The 23,140-nt window shown below is 35.0% G+C and overlaps 2 protein-coding genes across 2 annotated transcripts; one reads left to right on the top strand and one right to left on the bottom strand.

The window, feature by feature from the left end:
* On the bottom strand, window positions 1-9,184 carry leg1.1 (liver-enriched gene 1, tandem duplicate 1). The gene is made up of 6 exons (XM_088904610.1): window positions 8,854-9,184; window positions 8,386-8,475; window positions 6,940-7,121; window positions 5,553-5,674; window positions 4,860-5,098; window positions 1-321 (listed from the first exon to the last, which is right to left on the bottom strand). The coding sequence occupies exons 1-6, from the start codon at window positions 9,149-9,151 to the stop codon at window positions 170-172; spliced, it is 1,083 nt and encodes a 360-aa protein (XP_088760736.1). The 5' UTR covers window positions 9,152-9,184; the 3' UTR covers window positions 1-169.
* An 11,095-nt stretch (window positions 9,185-20,279) lies between these two features.
* On the top strand, window positions 20,280-21,320 carry LOC148840288 (trace amine-associated receptor 1-like). The gene has a single exon (XM_088907395.1). The coding sequence runs from the start codon at window positions 20,280-20,282 to the stop codon at window positions 21,318-21,320; it is 1,041 nt and encodes a 346-aa protein (XP_088763521.1).
* Window positions 21,321-23,140: the final 1,820 nt, after the last annotated feature.

Here is a 23,140-nt window from a genome sequence, read left to right as displayed (position 1 = left end):
TTGAAAAATTTGTCTAAAAGTTTAATTATTCTTTCCAGTTTATAATTTCATTTTAGTGACCGGTAGATATTTTAATAAAGATGTTAAACGATATTTTACATACAGTAATGCATCTTTTTTAAAAAAACCTTCATCTTCCATGTTAGTTCCTGTACATTCCTATATGCTCCTAGCAGTTGGAACTCATCTCAATTAGAATGGACAACAATCCAGATACAGCAAATTGAGGATTCATCACCAGGTCTTGGAGGAGTTGTTCTCCCTTTTCTCTTGCTTTTTCAGAGCACATTGCTTTGTTCCATGTATTGACCAGAGTTCCACCTTCAAAGCAAAAAAATACGTTATGAAATTCATTTAGTTGAAAAGAAATTTAATTTAAAAAGCTGCTTGCATCTATTTGTTTTGCAACCCTAAGAACACATTCCAAGACTGGAGACACATGACTGTATTAATTACTGTTTGTCACTAGAGGGAGTGTTCAACTTGTTTGTCAGTGCATTCTGATGCAAACTCTGATTTCCTGCAAAAACATTTTGCTTCTTCATACCCTAGAATCCATAAAGTTTTTAATCAATTTTACATTAGTTCTTATATTTAATATTAATTATTAAGTATAATTTCATAACCAGCAAAATTCACTTTGTTTTTCTATTAAAATAATAAAGCAGATGTTGCTGGATAATGACGGGATCTTAAGACTGACAAAAGCATGACAAAGTACAGTATATGGCTGAGGAGTTTTGCAAGTCAGCTGCCTTCATAATTTAATGCACCACTAAATGGAAAAAAATATTCAACATATCCTCATTACTGTCTAGCATATGAAGTCTCAGAATGCTGTAAATGATTTGAACACAGGTTTAGCTGTACTATACTGATCTAAGATACACAAAACACATAAAGAGGACAACTGAAATGGTCAAATATGTATTTAAGAAGACATTTCAAGAAAGCCTATATTTATATTGCATTGAAGTACAGGGTAATGTAGCAGCAGGGAGATGTTGGAACTGTGATTCGCTGAACACTGTTCAGCAATCTGCACAAAGATTATTCTGGGAAATGACAGAGACTGGTCTCTGCAAGTGTGTTGCATTGCTCTATATCAAATCACGCTAATAGCTGTACATTATATCTGGTGTATTTTATCATTCTGTGTAGTATCTTTTGTGTATGCATGAGGTGTGCTTTGTCAATTGCTTTTTAAACTTTTGAAATTCAGTTACAGTAAGTGTTAAGGTTTACTATAGGTATTATCTCAAAACACAGCTAGACAAATACCATGTCCTGGGGTGATCCTGTAATTTGTGAAAGAAAACATATCAGCCACTGTATTTGAAGTGTACTTAGATGAATATTTAATATTATCAACAAGACCTTCCTCTGCTTTATCATATCTGAGCAGTCACTTGGCTGAACTCTTAAATAAACTTAAAATTTACTTTTTATTACTTATTAAGATTTTGTATAGCTGGAAAATTAAGATGAAGATAATGAACCTGGGTAGTCATAAGTCTTTATTTCTGCTGAAGATATTAGAGGTCATATTCTTTCTTGATGTTTTCATTTTTGATTTCTTAAGTTTTTGTAATTTTCAAAAATCCAAAAGCAAGCACACAGGAAGAGTCTGAGCTCACAAACAAAAAATTCTAAATGGAAAGTGTTACTTGCTCTTTTATCTAATTATATTTAATTAACAAATAGAGCTGATGTTGATTCTAAATGTGATATTAAACGGTTTCAAATAGCTCATTAAAATGACAATGCTGAAATTAGTAATACACATACTGTACAGATACAGTCCTAGTTGTTCAAAGGATTTTCAGGCTTTAAAGCTGAAAGCAGTTGGGAGCAGTGGGAACTGGAACAGCACTGGAGCTCGGATAGCTGGGATCTCAATATCCCCTGGAACCAGCTTGAAACTAATCTGCTGGAGCCCCTCCATAGCCAGAGCAAGAAAACATAAACCGCTAACTCTATGTCTTGTTCTGCTGCTGTGTCACCACTAGGTGGAGATATAACACTATTACTATACAGTACAGAGCCATTCCAATCCCACTGCATCTTTCTCTGAGCCCACAGAAGCTATTTTAATTTCTCCAATGTTTACAGAAAGTTGGAGGAGCTAAATTATCACATAAACAGGAAACAGGGCTAATTACATTGGATTATGTATTCCAATACATAACATTATATTAATATTGGATCACCCAAGACTCCCAGAAGCCAACAGCAGTTAGGGTTCCTTGGGCACAGAAACCAGCCTTCTGGTAGAGCAACAAAACAAGTACTCTAAGCTGGTGGTGGACATTGATGGCCAGTGAGAGTGGACTTACTGAAGCCCTCAAGAGAGACAGTACATGGCAGCAATCAGAAAGACCACCCCTCTTGCAACACAGCTGTTTGAAGGGTGTCTTCAGAGGACACAGCTAGATGTCAGAGAGCCTCACAAGTGTGGGAAGCTTACAAGATGCAGTTTAAGTTGGTAGCCTCAGATTGCCAGCTGGGGATCGCAATAAGTACTTTTGGATCTGAATGAGTGCCAAATATTGGACTAATTGATCATCCATACTACCCTAGAGTGCTTCTTTGGCACCTCAGAACCCCACATGTGTTGAGAGTTTAGCTAGAGTCTGATAACTAAGAAGCTTTGCAATTAACAAGCAATGTTCACTTCAGCAGGACAACTCAGAGTACTCAGAACCAGGCCCTATCACAACTAACAGAGTATAGGTGAGAAAGAAAAGAGAGCAGAGCTAGCCCTGGACTCACATGTGAGTGAAGTGCCAAGCACTGTGAAATATATCTGGTAGCTTGTGGAGACAGAACTGCAGGAAAGCCACAGAGCCCTCGATTCAGCGCATCAATAGACGGCAAAGAAGAGCTGTCATCACTGTGCTACTGTTGTGGAGTGCTGTCATTAGAATGTAGAATCCCTTTACATAAAAAAGGTTTTAAGCAACAGGAGCCCAGAGAATGTTTGGCCAATCTTACTTGTGAATGAACTTGGTTCATTGGTCTTGTTAAACCTGTTTAACAGCACTTTTTCTAACATCCCCCAGCAGCAGTGTAAAGTTGGGAACATATTCTGGAACTTTTCCTTGGGCCAAAAACAGAGGCAGCCAAAGACAGAGATAGGCATTTGGGTCACATTCATTGTTATGAACTAGTTCACCAAGTCGGCTGAAGTTCACGCCCTCCTTGATCAGACAGCTCCCATTGTCCCTAAAGCCCTGCATGAAGGCATGTTCACCTGGTTCAGTGTTCCAGTAGGGCTCCACAGTGAACCGAGAGAGTAAACTTCAAGTCAAAGGAATGTGAAACAGCTATAATTTAGTGCAGATGTTTAATTGGATCCTGGCCACCCAACTCACAGCTCAGACTTCTGCATATCAGAGGGACAGGCCTAGCTCTTGATACTTCAAGGGAATGCCATTTACAAGTAATCTAACAGAAATCATGATCATGAGAAGAAAATAGTAGATGTACCCCTCCCACAAACTCTTTGCCCTCCTACCTTGTGGGAAAAGATATCGCAGTGTACAGGCTAGCTCCACCAGACACTGAAACAGCTTCTTCCTGCAGGCTGTCAGGCTCCTCAACATCCTGGAATCTACTTGCACCAACTCCAATTCCAGAAACTGGGTTTAAATCCCCCCAGTGTGTTGTGTATATTGTATTATGTATTTACCTTGTAATTTGCACTAACTGCTCTTTGCACTATGTGTATCCTGTCTACAATGTCTATGTCAGTGTCCTATCTGTCCTGCCTATATTTTCACCGTGGATGAAGAGGAACTATATTTCATTCCACTGTATACTTGTATATGACTGGAAGGACAATTAAATATGAACTTGAAATTGAAAAAAAAAAGAAATCAAGGAAAGCAATTTAATTAATAACTTTAGCTTAAATATATATTAAGGAAATTTGATGGAATTAAAAACATCCCCAGGTAAAGCACTAACCAAGGCTTCAAAAATGAAGAATTATCTTTAAATTAAAAACAAAGACAAGGACCAGGAGTATAAACAAATTTAAAGAACATAATTATTATTTTAGAACTGAGAAAACAAGATAATAATTTTGATGTTAGAATGACCTCTAATAAAATGTGTATCAAAATTAATCTGGAACATTCAGATAGATTAGGGTAGTCTTGAACCTTAAACTAATCACAATCAGGCGAAGAAGTAGTATTAGGTGCCCATTCTACATCTGCAACCTTTCAAAGTTTCTAACAGGACCTGATATAAGTATTCAAAATCATCAAAGACACTAGCAAAGTAAGCCCAGTGTATTTTTTCAGACTTAATAGTGACAGGAGAACCAGAGTGACCAACTGGAAACTATGTGGAAGTTCATTTAAAACGGTGAAAGAAGGCATTAATTTAACCCAAAGTTTGGTGGGATTATGGAAAAGGTTATCCCCGCCATATTGCTGAAGATGATACAATGGCTTTAATCGAGAAACAATTGGATGAGTTCCTTAAATCAAATACTGTAACTATTGACTACCAAATCGAATAGATGGGCTGAATGGGCTCCTCTTGTAACTTTGTAACCTTTCTTATGTTGTTGTGGTTTAAGGTTTGCTAGAGCAGATTCTGAGCAAAGAAAGACGGGTTCAGTGCAGCTTTGAGGGTTAAAAAGACAAGTGTGCTTAATTTTCCAAACCACTGATCTGTTAAATTAACAAGTGGCTCCAAACTGCAAATACCAAATATTGAGATTTTATAGAGTACCTAGACCACAGTGCATCTGTAGAATATTGTCTGAAGCACTAAAATAAGTGTTTTGCTATGCTACTAATGTTCATTGTACAGTAGGTATTCATGGATAAATAGAACAGACTTACCTATCAACCTGTTCATGCTATCCATCCAGCTGAACATGTACAGGGCATGATTCTCTTCAGCACTGAGGTCTGCAATGTTAGGAGGTTTATCACCCTCCTTAAGAACCCTCCTTGGCATAGGGGCCTGGAAGTGATTGGTTTTCCTTAAGCCAGAGCGGAAGTGTGCTGCAGCCACATAGTTAACAGCATTGGACCAGCTTCTGCTGAAGCTCACCTCTGGCTCGGAGTATTGTTTTATACTGAAACAAACAATTGAGCTTTCATTCACAAAATGTCACCTGTTTAAGAAATGCCATTATAATACATTTTAATCACCACAGAAACACACCCCATTAAAATAAAAGATTGTCTTTAAATGAAGAGGATGTTATTTGCAATTTGTGGTTTACCTGATGTTTTGATTCAATTAACATAATGTGGCCTATATGTAAAAATCTACACTGTTTTCTTCAATTTCTTTTCTGAATATTCACCTAAACTGTAAAACGTTAGTACAGAATGACTTACACATGCACCACATCTTTACAATAAACTACATACTCTGTGACCTATTGTATGGGCTGTACTGTCATTTACTTCTTTAATTCCTCTTACAAAAAATTTTGGTAATAGAAATAAATTGTAATATACCCTTCAAAATCCTTAATATGTGAACCACATCTTGTAAGTACTATGATAATAAAATTTACCCACCGCTCTGCAAATTTAGATGTTGCTGTAGAAACAGATAGTTTTTGTGCCTCCCACATTAATTCCAATATTTTGTCTTCATCTCCTGGGTCTGGAACATCAGACAAACTCAGATTTTTCAATCCCTTTAGTAGTACAAAAAGGGAAACAATACTTTAACCTCCAAACCATTATATCTACAGTTTTGTATAGCATTATTTCTAAAGACAGTTAAAAAAATCTTCAAGAAAAAGTAAATATTAAATATAATATGGAACTGATATCACAGGTTTTTAAGGCATCTAAAGGGATTAACACTTTATTAATTACCTTATGGTGTGACTGAAATACTTGAAATAACCATTATTTGTGATTGGTCTCTAGCCAATAAAGCCTTTAATACCAACATGTTTTATACTTAATCTGGTCCTATGTAAAAATTAATTTCTATTAGGTAGATTCCCAACATATTTTGTGTTGTATAACATGACTTTCAAGAACAGATTGTACCCAAGTGTGAGTAAGTAATAAACTGAACTGATTTAATGACCTCTCTCTTTATCACTCTTTTATACTGTTTTCTTCCATCCCTCTTCAACCTCTGTGCTTATCCTCTGCTGGCGACACAGTAGTGCCATTAGAACAATATAATCTTTGACCACTTCCTGACAGCTTCTCAGATATTGCCAAATTAGACTGTACTTACACCTCCACTGGCCTATTGCTCTGGGCTAGCTCTGTTCTCTCACAACACCAGCTTCAGGATAAAAGATCACAAGTATTTTATTGTAATTCAGCACCTTGTTTACCATGGTATCCCATGATGTGTCTTTCACTGTATTTTACAGTATTTTACAAAGGGCAATTATAATTAATTTAATTACATTTTCAGGCAGGAGTCTGAATTATTGAACCAACATAATATTTATGACATAATTAATTCATTCAAAATAATTCTGATCTAGGTAATGAGACCCCTACGCCAGAGTTGTTTATTATAATTCTTGAAGGTCTTTGCAAAATATGAAGTATATCCTTCCATTTAAACATGCTAGTGTGGACACAAATGGTGGCCGTGCTGAGCTGATGTACTGTACGTCACTTTTAATTGTAGACTGTAACTACATGATCTATAGAGTGCTGTTGTTCTACTACATTCAAAATTTATCATATTTTAAAGCTCCATGGTGCACAGTTTTTGTGATCCAGGTGATTGTGTGGCAAGTACAGTCAGACTCCAGATTCAAGCCACCATCACCCAGACTCTTACAAGAGCTAAACCCTGTCTTCAACACTATGACATGATGTATTCATAACTGCCAAGTAAATGTACAATATAACCATCCTGTACTATAATCTTGACTCTACAGCAGCTAACAGAGGTACATGTTCCAATGGTAAAGTACTCTACCTGGAAGAAGGTTTCCCATTTTGACATCAGTTCTGGAACTTGTGACTGACAACCTGAAACTGTGTAACAGAAGTCTTCTGCCATTTCACTAGGTTGCAAAATCTCAATGGGAAGGCTGTGTTGAAAAAAGCCCTCATCTTCTGCAGCGAGGAATGGAATAACAGATACATAGTAATTCACACCTAAATGTGTAATAAAGACAGAAAATGATTCCTTTATTAGAATTGTTTTTATCATTTTGATCAATTCAATTTTGTTAAAAAGGCAAGTAGAAAGTAATGGTACATTATACTATATAACTATTCACATTTTTATATAATGCAATGCACTTCAAAAGTGCTTAAACTTTTTCAATACAAGAATGCTATTATGAGTGTAGACCTTTGTGATAACAGTTACATCTTTAATAAAAGTATTGTACAGTACAAAGTACAAAGGTATTGTGAATCTAAACCTAAAATGTGACAACCTAAAATTGCAAAATAACAAAACTGAACCTTTTCGTTTTCTAAAAAGATAAGAGAACATTGTCTTATTTATAAATTTTACATTTATTTTTTAACCTTTTTTTACATTTATTTTTCAAACTTAATTGTTTATTTTTGTGTCAAGTGTCTACAGCATAGAATAATCAATTACATTATTTTGGTATTTATTCTGGAGCATTACGTATTGCTAATGCTACAAAAATGTTTCTGACAATGAATTCCAAAGATAAAATAAGAAAAAAGTAATATTGGATTATTACTAAAACAGGAAATTTATATTTTGCAGTATTTAAACTTTGGCATATCCCTAGCTAATTAACTGACATATCCGAAGGATATAATTCAAATATATATAATTCTTATAAAAGAATTATGGGAGATCAAGTCTTTGAAGAATTACTAGAGAATTCTAGTATATGCTGGGGCAGGCTGGCCCATAAAAATGCTTTAATGACCAAGAACAAGTCTGTCAAAGACACTGCCTAAGGTGCCTCTCAAATTGATCTTTGTAAATAGTTCTTAGGGTGTTGTTAAGACAACAACCAATTGTGTGTTAATAGTGTAGAATGGGTGTATTTTCTCAAGGTGTGAATTAATGGGTCTTTACATAATGATAGGGGATAGGACAGCTTGTAGCAGTTTGGAGCAGACCTGCTGCTGTTAAGTGGTGGCCTCTCTACAGTTTCTAATTTTAATTTTGTATAAAGTATTTTTTAATACTTGAGATTACCTATTTATTGAGAAATATATTGTTTTATATAAAAGCATATTTAAAAGAAAAAATCCATCTAGGCAACTTTCAGATCCAGGAAACCTCCTAGATCTTCAAATATACTGAAGCTTGGAGTGTTGTATGTATAAAGATCCACTGCCCCATTCTACCACAAGTAAAGATTTTCTACAGTGTGTGTCTATTGCCTTAAAAATACTCATCGCAGTAACTGCAACTTATACTCACAGCTCCACCAGCTTTTTGGAGAAATACATGAATCACCTCCAGAGCAATGGTCGCAGAGCAGAGAAACAGTTGTAGGATCATTTAATCTACCTGATGATAAGAATAGGAAATTATTTTATGATCATATTTTTGACTGCAAATTGTACATGTGATGATCTCATAAAACAAATCATCTATTTGTTGGAGTATATTTTCTTTAGAAGTTATAGTTCTTCTATTCTGTTTTGTTATCCCTACAAAAACAGAAGTGATGCATACCATAAAATCTGCACCATGAAACAATTGGTTGCACTTTATTGACAATAAAATGTGTAGATCAATATTTCTTTCAGCATTTTGAATTTGCTGTCAAATGTCTGTTAATATAATTAACATCATCAATTTCCCTACGGGATTAATAAAGCATTATCTATCTATCTATAATTGGTATTATACTCTGAAGCATGCACTAAAGAGGTTTAGACATACCTGTTCGGAATTTCCATCCAAGCTGTGCTGGCAAGCCCCATAAAGGATTGTCTGTACCATTTAAGCCAATAGTTGTCATATATTTGTCTGTTACACTCAGCAACACTTTATACAGGCTCATTCTGTGCATGTAACACCAGGGGTTGATGGCAATCTTGCCATCCTTTGCCAATTCATCAAGTTGCCCTGGTACTTTGTCCCACAAAGAAGGATAGCTGAGAGGTTCATCACTTTTTTCTGCATGAATGCATATAAAGTAAAAAAGTGAGAGAGCAACAAATAGATTTATTTTCATCATCTCTGTGGAAAACCAAATCCGCACTATTCTGCTTTGTTACACTGTGCTTCTTATGAAGACCGAAATATTGGACTTTGATCTGAATGTTAAATAAAATCTTTAAAACACAAAAAGTTAATTTGTTATCTATTTCCTCTGCTAATTTTAGTGGACAGCACTTTATCCTTTAGGCAAATATTTCTATAGGTATAATGACCTTTAGGATAAGTGTCAATGGCCTCAGAAGCAGCAGTTATCTTAAGTCTTTCTTAGTCTATAAAAACCAGTATGAAAACTTAGATGTGCAAAGTTTTTCTTACAAAAAAGATACAGTTACACACTCTTGAATTATTAACAATAGTAACATTAAAATTAAATGTTATAGCAACGCTACAGTTTGTTCCATGTGGCATTTCATTCATCAATGGTGATTATGCTAAGTATATTACAATATGGTGCTAATCATGCAAATATAGTTTGATAAATCAACAATTGCACACTTAAGCTGTCAATAAGGTATATAACATCTGATCAGTGGATGCCCTGAGCAATCTTGCCCAATGTTAAATACAGCATTTACTGTCTAAAATACAAAATGTACATCAATTGCATGTTTGTAGTTTAGCACAGTCCATTCAATTCACTTAGGTTATTGGGTTATACATTATTTTGGTATACTTTTTGTCCCATTTTGTGAATTGCATGTAGTCCTGAAGTACCTGTAAATCATGTGCATCTGCTTGACCACATTTCTGAGGGGTAGCTATAGTGTATAACCTAAATCTCTAGTGTCATCACCTGTTTGATCATAATCTGCAAATATAATAGTATTATATATAATATAACCTTGCATATAAGCTATGAATTATAATAATCCTTGCTTTTTACCATCCATCTTTCCTATTAAATGTAAATCAAATTTCTTAACTTTCTATGTTTTGAATTAATATTACTTTACAATAACATTTATATGTTATTGCAAGTGTTTTAGGATTTAGAATTTCACCTTGGAAATTTTTCAAACTAGTCAGCCTTTCACCCTTTCTTCACTTGCAGTCAGCTGGTATGTTAAAGAGGTTGTGTTACAAACCAGCTGACTCCGCATGAAGAAATCTCTAACATCATAATTTTTCATATCTGGAAAGGGAACAATGCTTCTCTAATTGTACATGGACCTGTCTTTATGTGTGAAGTTTTAATAAGGCCCATTGGTCAAAAGGTGTGAAAGGTGATTGTAGATAAAGATTTTCCCTTGTTATGAAGCCTACACACAGGAATTAAAAACATAATAAGAAATACAGATGGTCAAGGAGGAATTATAAACATCAGGAGACAAACGACGAGTGCTTTTACAATTATTTGCTTTATTTGTATGTTTTTAATACTATTAAGCATCTTGCATAAAATCTTTAACTAGTAAGAAAATATAAAATGACTGTAGTTGTTTAGGATTACTGCTGCTAAGAATAAGAATTTAAATGAGGTTTAGAAAGAAGTACATAATTTTATTTTCCTTAATTGTGTCATTAAGTTCGCTTGTGCATTATCTTTTTTTCCATGGACAGTTGTGCACTCGTGTACTCGGGAACCCTTGAGACAGCTTAAGTTCTATCAGAAGATGAAGAAGATCTCATGCTGTGTTACTTTATTATTTCGGAGACAGCATGTCTTTTTGACTTTCCTTCTATGAATTTCCATAGAGCTAGCAGTACCCCAGACACATCTCTGACAAATCGAAAGGATTTGTGCTCCAAATCAACAAAGCCACACCTTTAGAAAAAAATGCAGTCCACAGTAGCAGCTCCATCATAGCTGTTACATCTCAGAGCTGTCACGCCATGTCCTATTGCAGATAATGTACTCTTGATTAGTATAGCAAGTAAAGTATATTTGCAGTGTTCTGTAAAACCCAATGATATTGCTTTTGAACTTCAAATAATTGTTTAGTATGACACACATTAGAGTAATATGTTCATGTTTCAACAGATTCATTCGTTTATCTATTGGGACTCGCAATTGAATCTAATATTTATAATATTTCTTTTGTTTTGGTAAGAGCAGTGTGCATGTTTTGGCCTTTTGGGCCAAAGCAAGGCAAAAGCAAGGATTGATTGCTAGTTGAGTTACAGCAGGTATTTTCTTTGCTTGAAAACTGAAACACAAACATTTGGACAAATTTGTTTATAGTAGTATCACTGACACATTCACTACTGTTTCGTTAACCTTTCTAAAGTGTACCAGAGAAGTACTGGAATAAGTTTAGATTTACTGGTAGATAACATTGCTTTCATGGTGTAAAAAGATCAAGCTTGCAGTAACTATATAAATCTAACAATCCATAAAGAATTTGAGTTGTGGTATTAAATTGGAATATTCTTGTCTCAAACCTGTCTTTTAGATTCAAGACTGTGTAACAGAATACCTTAGCATGTATGACAATCAGGTAAAGACACATTCACCCAGCTAAAAAATAAAAAACAAAGTCACCGGTGCTAAATTCCAAAATAACAAAAATGCATTTGATGATGTGACAAAACAAAGGCCAAATCTTATCTTTTTGTCATGGAGTTCTGAAGCTTTTAACATTAAATTATTTATCTTGCTCTGGTCAGGAGGAAAATAATAATTAATTCTACAAAAAAATATCAAAAATATGATGAGGTGGGAGGGCAATTTGCCCAGTCTGTCCTCCACATACAGTACATCTTGTGTGATGTCCTCAGGAGAAAATTACTGTATCTAAAAAAAGTTTGTCTCTGTCCCTTCTGAAAGGATGAGCAACATCCTGTATCACAAAACCATTGTTTATACTGTATATATTTTTTTATGCAAACAAAATCGTATATGTGAAAAAGAACCTGGATTTTTTAAAGGGGGCACTATGCACAAAGTTGATTTTATATTGGTGTGAAGTACTAAAGTAATAAATGAGTAATTAGTCAATTTAGAATTGAATAACTTATGTTCTGTAACTATAAGCAAATAACAGGCACTGCAGTTTTTAGCAGCACCCAGGAGCCAATATTTGTCTGTCTGGAAAAAAAGTTTAGGCTGTTTAGTTAGCTGTTTTTATGAGGAATTCTCAGATGAAGGTATAACTCATTTCCAGTATACAGTATACTTTGTATTGTCAAAATAGGCATACATAAACCTCATGGCTAGTATTGCATACTGTGGTTATTCTTTAATGAAATGGATTTCTTTGTTCAAATTACAATTGAATTTGATTCAAATTAGCTTTATGACACTGTTACCTTTTTCATTTTTTAACTTTTATGATTCATTTTATTTTTTCAGCCAATTAGAAGTTTAAGTATATTTTTTTTCCTCTAAAGAGCATTACAATGAGGCCAAAGTGTCTGTGATTTGCTTTGTTGTCAAGTATATTCTCTTCTGTATAAATTATGTCAGGACTTTATTATTGTATGAAGGGTGTATTTTATCAGACCAGTAGCAGTAATTTTTTTAATGTAATTTCCTAAGTTTTTTTTTCAGTTTTCCTGTTTTGCATTTTATATATTGCTTATTTCTATAATAAAATATAAAACTGTTTTCAAATTATTTTCTGAAAACATTTAAAAGTATCACTTACATGACAAAATTGTCAATACAGAAATTCAGAAGACTCACAATATGTCACGATTATAGTCCCCCCTCCTTAAGGGTGCTCCAGCCCTTTCACTTTAGACTTCATTCTGTGCACCTGATCCCTTTTACCCAGCCCACCTTAAAAGCCAGGCGCTGACGCTCATCCTGGCTCTGCATCTGGTTTCCGCACCATGCGAGTCTGGGACCTGGAAGCGCCTGGTCCCGTTAAGGTTTTACCTCTGTTCCTGTTCCTAGTCCGCCGGTTCCGACCCGGTTCATGGTTTTTAATTCCTTGTTTTGATGGATCTCCTGGCTTTGGACTTACTCTTGTGTTTTTGGATACCCTCTAAGGATTACTCTCTTGGATTGTTTGCCTCGGCCACACCTCCCCCGTGCACCAGCGCACTTTGGACACGCCCCCCTGTTTTCAGCCCCGTATTCCTGCACGACGTTTTCCCAGTGTTTCCCCACTTCTTTGGATTGTGTCGTCCGCATAGGGTCCGGAAAGAACTGTTCGTTACACAATAGTCCTTGAATTTCAATCCTCACATGTATTTCAGAGACAATACTGTAAAATGCTAATTAATGTTTATACTATGACCACAACTGCTTATATACAATGTCAGTAAAAGCATAAACTGTACCTAGAAACTATATATTTTTTACTTTTGATAATTATATTTTGCATATGTTAATTATTATGATAATGATGATTTATAATGGATTCCTTTGTAATTTGCTTGCACATCAGCTAGCATAGCTTCATTTTTCTAACTTAATAATTGCTAATTAATCACCTATTAATTAGCGGAGCAGAGGGGTGGGGCTCTGCGGCTAAGGATCTGCGCTTGTGGCTGGAAGGTCGCTGGTTCAAATCCTACGGCTGGCAGAGGAATCCTACTCCACTGGGACCCTGAGCAAGACCCTTCACCCCAACTGCTCCAGGGGCGCCATATAAATGGCTGACCCTGCGCTCTGACCCCAGGCTTCTCTCTCCCTGTCTGTGTGTCTCATGAAGAGCAAGCTGGGGTATGCGAAAAGACAAATTCCTAATGCAAGAAATTGTATGTGGCTAATAAAGTGATACAGAAGGGTATAGCCACCCCCCCCAACAATAAAAGTAAGAGAGAGACTGTAAGCACAGGAGCAGGAGTGTGTTTGCTGTTTAATGATTTATTGGCAGTGTAAAGTAAGTGGTGTACATGTAGCTTTTGTTGCTGTAGCTAGGTAATTACACAGATTAACAGCACAATTAAGATCCCCTCACATACACTCAGTTTTATTATGTATTCATGTTGTAGATTCTGATTTTCTGATGTTTAAAAGCTGGACACCTGTCATGTGGCTCAGCAACAAAGACGTCTGTGTTTAAACTTACTGGGAGTATGAGAGATATGTGATATCAGGACACTGCAAGGCTAGCATTTCTGGAGGTCAAAATTCATGTTTGCCCTGCTGGTGTTTAAATATACATTCTTTCCAAATATGTCCCTTTTCCTAACACATACAGCACTAGAGGCAGGGTACAAATTTATCCTTTAAAAAAGTAAGTAAAGATCTGAAGGTAATGTGTAATAAATTTAACCTTTAAAATCTTAGTAAGAAATAAAGTATTTTATCAAGCCTATGAATGGGAGGATCCCAAAAAGAAAAAAATGATGCAATAATAAGTAAATCAAAAAGATGTTTGATTAAGACAACAGTAGTGGTGAATACAGTACTACCACGGGACCACAAATCAACAAAATTAAGTTTTATTGGTTTTAATGAATTCAAAACTAAATATTGCTGAGAGATGGGAATAAAAAAGCAGCAAACATAGTCATATAATATTATGAAAGAAACCAGAATGTAGTAGTAATCCTTAATGTAGGATCCATCTCAATACTAGACAATATTAGATAATATGTCAGAGGGGCTGTGAGTGCTGAAGGCAAACAAGCTGAAAAGGCCAGATGGTGCTTTTCCCACTGTACACAAAGATACGAGGGACGATATTTACAAGCTATTAACCGGGATGTTTCGATTGACACTTAAAGTGTACATTAGGTCTATTTTGATAATTAGCAGTCCCTTGGTATAATAGAATTCATCCAGTATTGCTGCTCATCTTGGAGGTGGTCATGGCAACCTTACAGAAACTTACAGAAAACATACACAAAAGCAAAAAGAACAAGTAAAATCCATGCACTTCATGAGCCTGAGGCCATAATTAAACCTGCAACCCCTGGAACTGTGAGGTAACTGTGCTTTGCCCATTAAACAGCACATTTGGTGATTATTCAAATTAAACCAGGTTACAGTACCGGAAACAGGTATTATTACTTGCATGCATTCTTCCTTACAAGAGCTATACTTCAGATTCAGACATATTAAACAATTTAATAATTTTGTTATGTAATTTTCAGTCTATAGGCTGTTGTGTGAGGCAGAACAAATTGAATTAGTTTAGTGTAAGGTTAAATTTATATAACGTCAGCAGCCATATCACCCTGTAACTAACAACTGGCAACCTGCTGAAGCTAAGCTAAGTGTGAGCTTGGCCAGTACCTGGCTAGGAGGCCTCCTGGGAAAGTTAAGACTGGTGCTGGAAGAAGTGTTAGTAATATAGATTGATTCTTTCTTGGACACAATTATAGAAAGCTCTTTTAACAATTATATAAAAAAAACTGTTAGAGTAAGGTATAAAACGTCTGTGTGAATGCATTTCTATAGACCAAAACGCTTTCCTAAATATCATGAGTAATACTTACATGTAATACATACATTTGAAAAAGACAGCTTTACAAAATATTGCATTATACACCAAGTCACTTGAAGAAGGTAACACAATTTTACATGTGCACAAATAACACATGGACAAATATTATTAAAGACAAAGTGCTGTTATTTTTGTTATTGATATGGCAAAGCTTATATTATATGCACCACACTTTTATGAAGGGATGAATTTCTTAGATTTCTTTCACGGCAAAGATGTTGTATCTTTATATAAAGGGTTGTGGAACTAACTACAGTAAGTTAAACATTAACAGACATTTTGTTAAAGATAGTCCCATCTCTCCACTGATGGAACTAGCAAGATAAAATCAATAGCTGCTATGCACCGAATGAACTAGATGGACTGAATGCCCTCCTCTCATTTGAAAAGTTTCTGTTCTTCTGTTAGGCAGTATGGTGGCACAGTGGTGAGCTCTCTGGGTTCAAATCTGGAAGTGGAGTGCTACAGATGCAGCCATTCAAAACGAGAGGGGTATGCTGCAGTATAACATGGTGGGCTTGTCGCAATATACCGCATGCAAATTAGATTATGTAAATACTATCCGGAATCACCTTGTAAAACCAGCAGGTGGAGTTAATAAAGCTTAACCTCTCCTGTACAGCATTTGAGCTATTACCAGAAACATCTGGTTTCGAATCCCAATCACTGCGGGGGGCAATCTTTATTCAATTAAGAATTTAAGTTGTATACTCTTTAGACTTTTAAATTTAAACTGTATATTACAGCATGTTAATCATTATACATTAAAAAGTTGGTATATTTTATGAAAGCAAGATTGCTCAGTTGGACAAAAGTACACAACCTACCACCTTTATCATAAATATTTTAATTATGCAGAAATATTTTCTTTACCAAAGATATTACTAATAGTATTAACAATGAATGACCTTGGACAAGCTGTAAACTCAAAGTATTACCCTGGTCCACATTCTTTGTAACCGTCTTTGTAAACGAAAAGACTTTATTTTTTCATTGACAAATAGTAACAACACAGCATTTCGTTGATCCGATCACGCATTCGTTTCCAATCATACAAAGCATGCCTTTCACATGCTCATAAAATATATTAATTTAGGAATGTAAACATATTACTGTATGTAAACTGTACTGTATATGGCTGGTCTTGATAGTTTAAAGAAAAAATACACACCAGTATTCCATTTCTCCCTAAACATTTTCAGCATCAAACTCTTACATATGGTTATTTCGGAAACATTTTTACGTGCTCCTTCTGACCATATTACTGTACGTTTATATACTTTGTGAAAATTGATCGTTTTTACCTTTTCTGCAAATACGCTCATTATCGGAGTAAACAAAAGCATACTTTTAGAATTAACAGGGAATATAATATGGAATCGAGTATCTAAAGAAATTAATAACGATATAATTATATTCTGGTACTGTAGCATAAACAGTAGTATAAAACTTTCCATTGATATGTGTACGGCTGTTTCAGTGAATGTCACATGACTGGATCAGTAACGTGATAGCTTAAGTGACTGACTTATAAGCGTGAGGGCAGGTGTTCAAATCCAGTAATCGCTATGAGTTTTCTTTTAACAAATAAACATTTCTTTGAAAAACTAAAATAGCAAATATTATAGACACTACAGTATACTGACCTTTTTTATATTTCTGAAAATCACAACATGTTCGTACTGTATGTACACAGCGGTACCGCAGGGTGTAGGGCGCAAACCCGCAAGCCCTACATTAATGTTGCGCATTTGCCTGGCACTGCTGCCAAAGAGCGCCCGGCTGGGGTAAGCGGCAAGGGGCAGGACAGGAGTAATAGTGATCAGGGCGAGGATTAGGAAAGCCGCTGACCAGTGCAGCTGACCCACTTTGAAACGGGCGTACAGTCTGGGGAGATCGCCCTGTTTTCGCACCCCTCTGGAATGCTCTGGAACCTCATCTGAAGGACAGCACTTTTTTTACAATATAGTGTCTCCATCACTATACTGGGGCATTAGGATCCACACAGACCGCAGGGTGACCAAAAACGTTGCTTGGTGGGATAGACCTGCAACCCTGTTCTTATTGCTCAAACTAGAAAAAAAAATGTGAATGTGGTCACCGCTATCTGTTGAAGAACAGAGTTAGTGAAAAAAGTAATTGTAGATAACATTTACTGCATCATTACTTAATCAGGTGAGAGGTGTTGCTGAAAACTGTCTTTCTTGATCAGGCTACATACAGTACTGTAGTATGAAATATTTTTTAAATATTTTTTTATTTAATTTCACCACTATGGTAAATACAGTATGTATACAGTATGTAAATACAGATATATCCCATATCAAATTATTGCTGCACTTTTGTAAAGTTAGTTTGTAAGTACATTCCAATGCCAAATCAAGATACAATTACACCATGCTTGAAAACAATAAAATTCAAACTCATTGTATATGGTTTACTTAGAAGCTTAGTGGGAAAATTATTTCTTAGCGTAAGAGAATCTATCCAGTCAATGTGAACTATATACATAATACTGTCCCTGAAGTGGTACATCATATTATCCATACCCAATAAAACCAATAAAACCTGCAATATAACCACTCAACCTTATTGTGGTGGTCATTAGAGTAATTGCTGAGCTCTGTTAACTCAGATCGTATCACAATATTTGTTAGAGCAAAGCGGACTGCTACCAACAGCTGCAATAACAAATGCTCTGCTGCAAGTGTTAAAGGAGGGAAATGAACAGAGGAAGCCATAAACAGGTGTTCTGCTCTTTGGAAGAAGTAATTTTCCCACAACAGTCTCTCTATTGGTCACCCGCTGTCCACAGGACAAATCATCAGAAAAACTCTTCTATAGGAAGCACCTGTGATAAACAGTGAAGACAATATTTACATAGTATGTTGGACAACGCCATTTCATTCAGATTTGGAAAGAGATTTTTCACTCAATAATTACCACTTAATCTTAAAAACATTTTTCCTTGTCATGCAGTGAATCAAGTTCTGTTTACATACAGTAAAGCTACCCACACTGCACTTTTTTAAACAAAATGAAATATGTATATAGATGCTTTATTGATCCCGTGAGGGAAATTGCAGAATGCAATTGCAGAAAGCAGAATATGCATTATCTATCATGTATATATGGAATAAAAAATGTGTTAGAAGGTAATTACTACTAAGCTTTAGTTTTTGGGGAGTAATGTACTGTATAATGTCCAGTTCAAGTGTTTGCTGGCCAATGGGGAATACATAAGCTCCATAAGGTAAAATAATGATGAAATGTCTTGTCAGCAATTAATGAGAGCCAGAACAGCAGTAGCAGAGCCATTGGGCCTTTGGCAGATAATTAATGTATAAAAAAGCCACTACAAAGTTGCTGGACATGTTGCCACTAAACATCTGAACAAGGTAAGCTTGTGAAAACAGTAAATGTATCTAATCATTAAAAAAAATATGACTATTTTATAGTGATTTTACTGGAACAGTTTAATTCAACAATAATTAAACATCCTGTTTTACTGCATAAAATTTTAAATCTTTTTTTTAGCTTTCCATAGAAATAGTCCTAATAAATGCAGATTAAAATATATAAGTGATTAGATAGTGAATAGACAGTTTTGTAGAAAATACTTCTGTCTTTGGATGTTTTTGAAACCTTAAGCCTGATGGGCATCTTGTGGTTATTTTTATTTTTATATTTTGAAGCTTTCCTCATTGGTTTTATTTCCTATTATTAGAAATGTTTTGTAACTATATCAACATACAGTAATATGTACTTTGTATTTATCTTCACCTTAAGTAATAAAATATAATATCTTAAGCTTTACTAGTCATATTAATATGTTTTGCACAAACTAAATACACATTTCTCCTTTGGCACACGTGTACTCACTTAACAATTTTATCAAAGTTTTTAATTTCTAATTGAAACATCTGTTCATTTCTATAATTTTAACTTAATTCCTATTTCATCTCATTCATACCAATGTCAAATGGGAATAACAACTAATTAACAAATGTACAGTAACGCTTGTGATTTATGTCCAAGAGGTTACAGCTTGATCAATCTAATATATAATAAGAATTTGACATGTTCTGATAAAGCAACAGAAGGTGTTTAAATAAGTATCAAGGAGTAATAATAATATTATATATATATAGTAAATACGCAGTGAAAACCTTGTGCACATTGTGAAAACCTGCAAATCTGCACACAGATTATTAAGGATTAAAGAAACAAATTATTTTTTGTTTAGTTTTTGACTTTGTTTTTTACATGATACAGTATGCAGTAGCTCCAGTAACATACACCCATTGGTAGAACATACCAAAGGAATTATAGTATGACTGCAATTAAGCATGGATTAAACCAACAATGTGCTGATATCAAAACCTTTCTGGCTTTACACTGTATGACCACATGCACTTTTAAAGAACAAAAGACATTAAAAATATAAAATTTGTCAGTGATACTAAAGCTAAACTAGTTCCACTTATTACAAGAAATTGTATAGTCAAAATTATACAGGAGAGGAAAGGGGATACTACAGCCATGCTGGTCTGCTTCAGTTTAGTTGAACACATGAAAAATTATTTGCTTTCACGTATCCATATACTATTTAAAAAAGTACAAAGTTATTTATCAAGTGTTTCAAGTTTTAGTGATAAAGACAGTTGTGCTTTTTGGTATAAAAATACCTCTAATTATAAGTTAAGAAAACTAGAAATTGTGTTATTGAAATTATCAATTGCATGATTTTTTGTCTTTCTCCAGGAAGATACTTTTCACACTTTGCCTCGACTGCCAAACATGAACTTCTCTCAAACCGGGATAGCTGCAAATGCACAGTTCTGTTACGACTCTGTAAACAATTCATGTCTGAAACAAGTTTATTTGGCTACTATACGTATCCCACTGTATCTCGTTGCTGTAACAATTATTCTCTTGACTGTATGTGGAAACCTGTTTGTCATCATCTCCATTGCTCACTTCAAACAGCTTCACACGCCGACCAATTTTCTTGTCCTTTCTCTAGCGGTTGTTGATTTGCTGTTAGGAGGCTTTCTGATGCCTACAGCTATAGTCCGATGCCTTGAATCCTGCTGGTATTATGGTGACTTGTTTTGTAAAATCCATGAGAGTGTAGACGTCATGTTATGTACTGCTTCTATTTTGCATCTGTCTTTCATTTCAATTGATCGATATTATGCTGTATGTGAACCGCTAAAATACAAAACTAAAATTAATGTCTGTGTTGCATTTTACATGATTACAGTTAGTTGGAGTATTTCAGCTGTTACCGGATTTGGAATGATATTTCTAGAGTTAAATATAATGGGAATGGAAGATGTCTACTATGACACATTTTATTGTATAGGTAGCTGTAATCTGATACAGAGTGAAGCATCAAGCATGATTTCCTCCACACTCTCTTTTTACATCCCTGGGTTTATCATGATAGGGATCTATTCGAAAATTTTCCTTGTAGCAAGGAGACAAGCCAGGACAATTCAAGGCATAGTATCCCAGAGTAAGACCTCCGAAGACAGCAGGAAAACAACTTCAAGCAAGACAGAAAGAAAAGCTGCAAAGACGCTGGGCATAGTGATGGGGGTCTTTCTCTGCTGCTGGATGCCATTTTTCTTGTGTAATACCGTGAATGCTATATTTAATTATTCAATTCCACCAGGTTTAATTGACGGTCTTTTGTGGGTAGGCTACTTAAATTCTACATTTAATCCTCTTGTCTATGCTTTCTTTTACAGCTGGTTCAGAAAAGCTCTTGGTATGATTGTGTTTGGTCAAATATTTCAAACCGATTCTTCTAGAACAAAACTAATTACAGATTAAAGTTATTTAATCACATATTAATTATATTATATATAATTCATTAATAAATTATTATAACCGTGACAATATTAAATTGACAATATTATGATTGTTACAAAGAGGTGATGATGATTAATGGAATTAAATGAACTATCATTTTGTTGAGGGGTTTAAATAAAAGACAAAGAAAGATTTTTGCTAAATATTTGCAAGACATGAAAAATATTTATATTCTCACAATGATTTGTATAATTCAGTAACAAATAGGTCTTCAATTTCAGAGACCATGTGTAGAGAACGAGAAATATTATTGAAATCCCTTGTTAAGTTAATACTTTTGCATCTCACTTTCTTTATCATGTGCTGCCGACATTGATGTGTAATTGTGATGCAGGCTCTCTCATCTCATCTATGTGTATGATATTATGAAATAAATATGATAATATCTCTGTATGCATTTATTCAAACTAATATAATGCCTTAAAGCCCAAATCTTCCTAGAACAGTTGTTGACCTCTAATGTGATTTATCAGGCAAACATCCACACTGTGTAATTTTTGGAGAATATAGAGGACAGACCTGGCTGCCACCACATTTAGAAAATAACTCTAAATAAATCACCATTATTACAATTTTTGCCATCATCATGCAGTCTATCTGATTATTTTATTTCCACAGAATATTGTACTTTTTTACAGTACAAAAAAAATCTCTCATCTAACATGCTGAAAAAATAACATCTTCAGAGCTCATTTAGTGTAAAATTATCTTTTGAAAAACATGAAATGTTTTGTAACTATATCAACATACAGTAATATGTACTTTGTAATAAATGTTATTTGCACTTCCTCATCAAAGGTTCCTTAAAGCAGAAAGGTAAAGACTTTTCTGTTTTTCAAAAAATAATGTAATAGCATTTTTATAATGGCAATTTAATTAAACAACCATATGTTGTACAATTAAAGTGTTAATAATTATGGTTATTTTTTAATGTATGTTACTAAATGTAAGATTTCCAAATGGAATAAAAATGCACAGCACTTTCTTAAAACTACCTTCTTAAAGGTGGTTTAATGTTGGTTTCATTCCTTTAATGCCTGAATTGAAAAATAAAGATGGAACATCAGTGGTTAATTATAAAATGGTCTCATTGAACAGGCATCAGGTCAAATTATCACACTTTTGCTTCCAAATGCAGCCAAACACAAGCAGCTTTACTCCCTCCATACTGTCTATTTTTTTCCAGTTCTCCCGCTGTCAGCAAACTGTCCAGAAACATAGAACAAGTGCAGACGTTTTGTCACCCCTTTCACTAAAAGTTTGCTAGGTCACTTATTTCCTTGCCACAGATTCTATTCATCTCCCAGAATCACCAGAGCACACACAGACCCACAAAAGGCTACCCACAAAAAAAAACCCCACATTATTATATTAGTTCAGGTGGGTAGCTGCGTCAGCATGTATAGGCTGCAAAGGAACAAGTAATAGGTTTATTTCATGCTGAAAAGAGAAGAAAGAAAACACAAAGTTTCGGCCGTGGAGCCTTCTTCAGGTGTGAAGCCCTGTCTTCTACAATGGCTACAACGACTCTGCAGCGACGACATTGATTTCCAGAACCAAGCCCTCAAAATGTACTCTATTTTCATCAACAGAGGATACCCGAGCAGTGTTACTGACAGGGCCCTTGCCCATGCCAAAAACACCCCTCAGACCATCAACTCGATCAGGAATTCCTGACGTAACAACTGCATTCCTTTGGTGCTTCCCTACCACCCCAGCGTATTTTCTATCTCCAGGACTACTAATGACAACTTTTCTGTCATAAAGGATGATCCCTCCAT

This window comes from Atractosteus spatula, chromosome 2 (assembly GCF_055471065.1).
Source record: "Atractosteus spatula isolate fAtrSpa1 chromosome 2, fAtrSpa1.hap1, whole genome shotgun sequence".
NCBI lineage: Eukaryota > Metazoa > Chordata > Actinopteri > Semionotiformes > Lepisosteidae > Atractosteus > Atractosteus spatula.
The sequence above is the reverse complement of the archived record's forward strand: the minus strand, read 5'-3'. Positions and strand labels throughout refer to the sequence as shown.